Source organism: Palaemon carinicauda, chromosome 31 (genome assembly GCF_036898095.1).
Source record: "Palaemon carinicauda isolate YSFRI2023 chromosome 31, ASM3689809v2, whole genome shotgun sequence".
In the NCBI taxonomy this organism is placed as follows: Eukaryota; Metazoa; Arthropoda; class Malacostraca; order Decapoda; family Palaemonidae; genus Palaemon; species Palaemon carinicauda.
Window position 1 is genome coordinate 42,396,961 of NC_090755.1, and position 7,366 is coordinate 42,404,326.

The following is a 7,366-nucleotide window of genomic DNA, read 5'->3' on the forward strand; positions in this document are numbered from 1 at the left end:
ATAGGCCACACCAACCCTCAGACTATTGTTGTAAAAGAATTCCTTGTAACTTTAATGAAGGTCATTGATGATAAACTAATTTTGTAAAGTCAAATAAGGCTGCAGGAATAGATTTTATTTTGAATGACTTTTTGAAATACCTGGGGGTAAATGGGACCGCAGTGGATGTTATACCTCTTTAATCTCATTTATATATGTATAAAAAAAAGAAAAGAAGAAAAAACAAGAGGAGGGGAAAACCTAAGAATTTTTCATCATAAAACCGAATAATGACCCTTCAAACTCAAAGAGATGTTGGCCAATGTCATTATCATTTACTCTCTAAAAACTCCATGAAAGATTAATATGAAACAAAACTTCTAAAACAGTAGACAACCTCTGCACACGAGACCAAGCTGGGCTCTGGCCAGTCTGCTCTTGCTGGACCAGGTCTTCAAACTAACCCAGTCTAGATTATATAATATTCATGTAATCCAAAGCTGCTGAGAAAGTTGCAATTTTTTACAGAGATGGATGGCACTAAAAGCAGAGGGTGAGCATAAAAGAATGGCATACCACAGGACTCAGTCCTTACATCACTTCTGTTCAATACATTTATATTAATGATTGACCTTCACCACTAAAGGTATGCATATTCATTAATGCAGACAATCTATGTTTTGCCACACATGCCACCACCTGTCAAAATGTTGAAACATAACTATTAACCGCCTAGAGCAAATAGGGCAGTAGTATGACAAATGGTTCTTGGGTCAAAAGCTGCTCAAGACTCAAATATGTGCATTTTACCTGAGAAAGAGAGAAGCCAGTCATAAACTGAAGATCCTCTGGCATGGCGAGAAATTAGAACAACACCAGATTTCATTGTATAAAGTGGTAGAATTAGATAGAATTCTGTCATTCGCTCCTCTTCTGTAAAATCTCCAAGAGCAGGTAGGATCTCAAAATTCTGCGATGAAAAACTAGCAAGAACTAAGTGCGATGCACTAGCTGAGTATTCTGCTCAAGTGTTGAGCAGATCATCCCATAGCAAGATAATAGTTCCTATGCTGAACAAGGCATACTGAATCATCAAAGGGATGTAGTGTTCATGCAATACCCATTGTATGACCCTTTGCAAGGATGCTGTTAGGCTACAACAGAGGCACAAGATTAATGCAACTAACAGCTAACAAGATTATGCTAAAGCAGTTACTAGCAAGAATATCACAAACATTCAAACAAAATGATCCATGTGAAGGCAAGCCTAAACATGTTCTGTTAATAGTGAGGGGAAGAGTAAGATACTGTATACTAAAAAAGGAAATACTGTATAGTGTATGAGCGTGTGTGAAACCACCCAAAAAGATAAAAAAGTGAAATAGGGAGCAATACTCTTATGGGATGCACTGTCGGTAGGTCATTTTACAGGATATATGCATGTTTTAGGTGATCTATGGTGACCCAGTCTTATTTGCCACGAAGATTAATTAGGAATGCCTTCTGTATGACACATCACGAGGAAAGGGTCAGTATAAGGGAGACGTTAATGGTGGCTTATTAGTGTTGTTGTGCAGGAAAATGTGCATTGCAGAGTGCAAACTGTTGGTATGTGTTTCTTGCTCTGGGTCTTGTAAGTCTGGGAGCATGTCGTAAATTTTCCCACAAAATGACTTAGACACCAGACATTTTCGAGGAGGTTGTAGACGCAAAGAATTCAGCTGGGATGATCAAAGGGTAACCATAGTCCCTTCAAGCTGACGAGACACCCAAGGCATCATTATGAATAGTCCTTAGTCTCGGGACGACCCAGGAAAGCTGAGTAAATCAGTTAGAGTTATTGCATTCGGATATCAAAACTGCTTTGAGGGTGCAATTAAAACGTTCAGCCAGTCTGTTTACTGCATGATTGTAGGTGGTTGTCTGATGTAGGGTGATGCCCAGGAGATTGGCTAATGATATCCAAAATTAAGTAAAGAGAGTGGTACCCCTGTTAGGAGTGATATTCTCTGGGATACCAAATTTTGCTCTCAACTTTGAGATTAAAGCTGATATACATGAGGACGTGTTGCAGTTTGCATGGGGAGGATTTCAGGCCAAGGAGTGGACTGGTCAATGACGGTGAACAGGTAATGATGTCCTTGTGATGTGGGTAGGGGACCTACTGCATAGACATTGATGTGGCAAAAACAACCCTGAGGTTTAGCCTACTCCTGAATCCTTGCGTCAATGTACTTTTGAAGTTTAGCATGAATTACAGGAAAAGATGCAAACCATAGTATATTTAGTAATGTCATGCCAGAATAACTTGGTTATAAGTAGCTCTGCAGTAGCGCAGCATCAGGGATGTGAATGGGCATAATAAAATCACACATCTGTCGGCTCATGGGATCTGGAAAAATTTACTACGTAATTGGAAAATTAATACAAAGAGCAATTTTATTATTTTAATGAAACCTTCGCAAAATTATGAACTTTAAAAACTTCAACCAAACAACAACTAAGAAATTGAATAAAATATAATAAAATGGTTTCATGTATTGCTGTTCAAATTAAAACCAATGCTGTTGTTGCTGCTGTCGAAGATGATCGCCTTAAATAGAAGTCAAAGCGATGGTCAAGCATCTCCAACTTCCAATTACCATTTTCAAGAACTCCTAGAAAAGTATAGAATACCAAATATCAGTTACACTTCAAATGGTAATTTAAACTATCGAAATCACTAATAAATTATTTAAACAGGAATTCCATTCAAATATATGTATTGTATCAATAATGAATTTCACTTAACACTATCAAATAATAATTACCTAAAGGCAATGGTCCACTTTGCGTATTAAGTATATTACTTGTATATAACGATCCAAATTTACAGTAAGGCCGAACGAATAACCACCTAAGTAGTAAAACAACGAATCTAAATAAACGACTTATTAACATAAAATTGGCAAATGATAGAATACCAAATTATGATACAACACTTAAATCATCGAACCAGCACAAAGTAACTGAAGATAAATGAATCTCTCAACTATGATTGGGAAATTATAATATGGTAATCCGATAAAGATTGTAAATGATGTAAATATTATCCAAGGGTATATTTATTTGAGGGGGCTAAAAAGCAAAGCAAGGGACTTTCATTATTAAATGAACTATGGATTATAAATCATAAAATTTAAATGACCTTTAAAATGATGACGTACCTCACAACCCATACTGTCCGTGTATGCTGTTTGTAAATGTGAAAAATCACAATTGCTGTGTTGGCTCTTGATAAGGCTTCCAAGCAGAAGGCAATGTAAGATGAGGATCCATGGTACAGATCACTTATTTTTTCAGCATGACGATAAAGAGGTAAGTAAATCCAATGTTGTCACTGGTGAAGATGGCTAAGAACTACTTCATTTTCATTAAAAGCCATCCACTTCCCTTTTCTGTAAGAAATGTATAACGAGCAGCAAATCTCTACAACGACCCAAACCATCTTAATTTTTAACAGGTTATTAAGGAATTGTCATCATTTTATGTAAACAAAAATTATTTAAATACTAAATATGCAAGTTAAAATAAAAACAATCATTTACAAACTTACCAAATTACCATATTATAAAAAGAAACTGAAAACAAAAATAACTTAGTGTTATTTTTCAACACTTCCGAGGAAGAAATCAAATTTTACATAAGAATTATGTAAATTTGATCAAATAAAGAAAAAAATTAACTAATCTGAAATATCATCGTTTAAAATGCTTTTGAATTTTTGCCGTGATATCTCAGCAGCTTTTCTCAGTGGACCTATTCTTGAAACTTCCATGCCTGGAATTTCTTCTTTCGATGCTACAGCATCCTCATCATCATCATCTGATCCTACAATATCATCATCAGACTCCTTCCTCAAGAGTGGTATTGAAGAAGTAACATGCCTTTTAGTTATTTCATTGGTTTTACCCTTCAGAACTTTTGCAGCAGTTACCTCTCCGTTGATATTCTTGAAAACTTCTTTGACAATTCCCATAGGATAATTAACAGGTTTATATCCATCATCCTTAATCAGCACAATATCGCCGATACTGATTTGTTTATGGTTTACAGGAGCATATCTATCCTTCTTATCAGTAGCTTGTTTAATTAAAGTGTTCATGAATTCCCGATGATAGATTTCAATCAATTTAGTTCTAACATGTTTCAGTTTCTCATAAGATGTTTTAATTTTATGTACAACATCAAAATCAACCTGAAAATCCTCATCAGAATCAGGGTCAGCTTGTAATGCAGGAATAATATTCAAAGACACCAATGAATATCCATGAATAAGTTCCTCTGGCGTTATAGGGGTTGGTACATTATTAGAACAATATCTTAATGCTTCTATTAATGCAATAGGCCTTCTATTGATCAAATGTACAGTATGACAAACAAGATATTCAAAATCCCTAAATTCAATGACATTATTTCTGATTGACTTCCGTAGTATATACTTGGTCATTTTGACTACGCTCTCAACCAATCCTTCAAGCTGACTGCAACCCTTATAGTACTGTTGAAAATGGACTCTCTCAACATCATTATCAGTTAAATACTGAACAGTCTCAGCATCTTTCAGGAAATCCTGAACAATATTGGCTCCTGCTACTATTTGCGTACCCAAATCACTTACTATAAACTGAGGGACTCCATATTTAAAAGAATGCAGTGACAAAGCACGCAAAAACTCTTCAACTGTCATATCCATACAGATCTTAAGATTAACTGCTCGTGTGAACATGCATGGAATAACAAGGATCCAAACCTTGACTTTATCTTTCCCTTGTCTCACATAAAATGGACCACAATAATCAAGGTATATATTACCAAAAGGTTTATCAGATGGACTCAATCTAAATTCCCTATTGGCTGACTGATTAAGTTTGACAGGTCTTTGGTTATATCTCCGGCATACAACACATTCTTTCAGGATCCTCTTAACTGTAGAGAAGAATTTTGGTATCCAGAATTTCCTACGTAATTCTGTCAAAAGGGCATAGAAACCAGCATGTTTCAAAAGCAAATGTTCATCTAATATAATAAGTTTCGTTAGAGTACTCTCTCTTGATAAAAGAATAGGATAAGTTTGGTTGGTTACACTGCGCTTCTCATTAAATTCATAATTCACTCTTATTAAATTATGAGTGTCTGGATACAATTTCAACTGTGATATCAAATTAGGCATAGCCATCTTGGTTTTAGAGTTATCACTTAAATAGTCAATAACATCTGGAAAATTTATTTGTTGATCCCTAGAGCTGATTTGAGTCAAAGCCTTAGAGCGGAGATCCTTCTTATCAAAGCCATGTGACTTGTTTATAAACCCTTTCCATCGATCCCAGCATTCCAGAACTTTCGCAAGTATAGATATCAACTTATCCATATTTGAATATCTATCTAGAGGTATTAAGTGCTCTAATTTTACAGTTTGGCTTTCTTTTATACTGGTTGATGCAATATATGCCTCAATGGTTTCTAAACTCTCGACCATTGGTACCTTGAAACTTAAAATGTCACTTTTACTAGCTTGATCAAGATCACGTATAATGGGACCCTTATGGTAATTAGACTTCATTAAGCTTTTGAATGACAGACATCGTGTAATTTTGTCAGCTGGGTTGTCCATTCCACTCACGAATGAGAATCCAACACTTTTCCCCTCACATAGCTTTGTTATATGATTCAGTTTGTTCATTACGAACACTGACCTTTTCTGCATTTTATCAAACTTATGAGAAAAGGACTTAAGCCACGACAGGGCAACAAAACTATCTGAGAACAGCCCCAAGTCAACTATTTTGATGGGCACCAGGCACTGTGTGCCACTCAGTTCATTATAGGTATTGTAATTCGAGTGAAGGAATGGACTTTTCATGCAATTTGGATCCAACGAGTCTGTTTCTCCCTAATACAAATCTTCTTTCACCACTTCTCATATTGCACAAATACACAACAACTCCATAAACTCTTTTGCTAGCATCAACATAAGCCTCAAGTTTATATTCATCTGTCCATTCACCAACACATCTCTGAAGCTCAAAAACAGGAGCAGAATTTACTTGGTTTGCTATATTTCTCCATTCCTTTTGTTGAAAGTCTCTAAGTTGTGCATCCCATCCGAGCGTTCTCTCACATTGTAAGTCTTGCATAAAAAGTCTAGCTCTGGTAAGAAGAGGACCATTTATGTTGAAAACATCATAATTAGATGCAATGTATCGCCTTTTCATCAAGGCACAATTTCCTGGTTGAAAATGTATCACTCCTTCGATTCCAGATCATCTCAAGTAATTTCACCTCCATCTCAGATTTCTTGCATCCTACATCCGATTGCATATTTTCTCCATCAATTTTATCTTGTAGTGTATAATCATTAAAAAAACATCTGCTGTAGTTCAATTTTGTAAGGACCAAAAATATCCTGTAAAATCTCATACATCCAATTCAAGGTTTCGGATGATTCACAAGTAAATCCACCATTATCCATATAGAAGAGCTGATACATTATCTAATTTGCATTTCTTAGTCTAGGAATATCATTCTTGCTATCCAGTACTAAAATTTTGAAAAGAGCCAGCATCAAAATTGTAGGACTGCATCGAAGTCCAAAAGGAAGGCGAACATTTTTGTAGGCAATTATAGAGAAATTCCCTTTCTTAACATTCTTATACCACAAAAAGAGTAACTTCTGCTGATCAAGCTCAATGAGTGCTATTTGATTGAAGGCTTTCTTAATATCGAAGATCAGTGATTTAGATCCGAATCTCAAATGAAGCATTGCAGACGTTATCTTCTGATTGAGTGATGGGCCAGCATACATAGCCTGATTATGATTGACCGTCATCACACTGGACCTGCTAGGTTCACAAACATTGGACAGGAAAACAACTCTGCATTTTGTTGTTTCCCAATCCAGTCTAAAAACTCCCATGTGTGCTAAAAAACTTCACTCAGGATTCTCATCCATGTACCTTTCTAGATTTGGTATTCTTTCAATTATTCCAAGTTTTTCTTGTTCTTTAAAATTTTCATTCATAAGTTCCAAATTAGCCTGGTTCCTTTGTAATTTTCTCGTGTTGGATCTCAATACAGCCTTTGCAAGGTTGAAATTCCGTCCAATCAAATGACATCTTTTTTCATTCCATAGAGGAGGCATCTCTAGCCTTCCTTCCTCGTTTCTCCTTGCGTTATCAAGGGTAAACTTAATCAAATTTCCATTACAATCTGACATCAAGCTTCCATCTTCATGGTCTGGTTCACAAATAGATATCTCATACACATACCGCAGCATCTCATCAGTTGCACGTCTCAGCTCTGATTCTTCTATCATACCTTTTTCATTTAGAATAGCGACGTTAGCTTG

At 35.9% G+C, this 7,366-nt stretch overlaps 1 protein-coding gene across 1 annotated transcript; it reads right to left on the reverse strand.

Moving 5' to 3' along the window:
- Nucleotides 1-3,703: 3,703 nt before the first annotated feature.
- LOC137624709 (uncharacterized) lies at nucleotides 3,704-5,701 on the reverse strand. Its single transcript, XM_068355661.1, has one exon. The coding sequence runs from the start codon at nucleotides 5,699-5,701 to the stop codon at nucleotides 3,704-3,706; it is 1,998 nt and encodes a 665-aa protein (XP_068211762.1).
- Nucleotides 5,702-7,366: the final 1,665 nt, after the last annotated feature.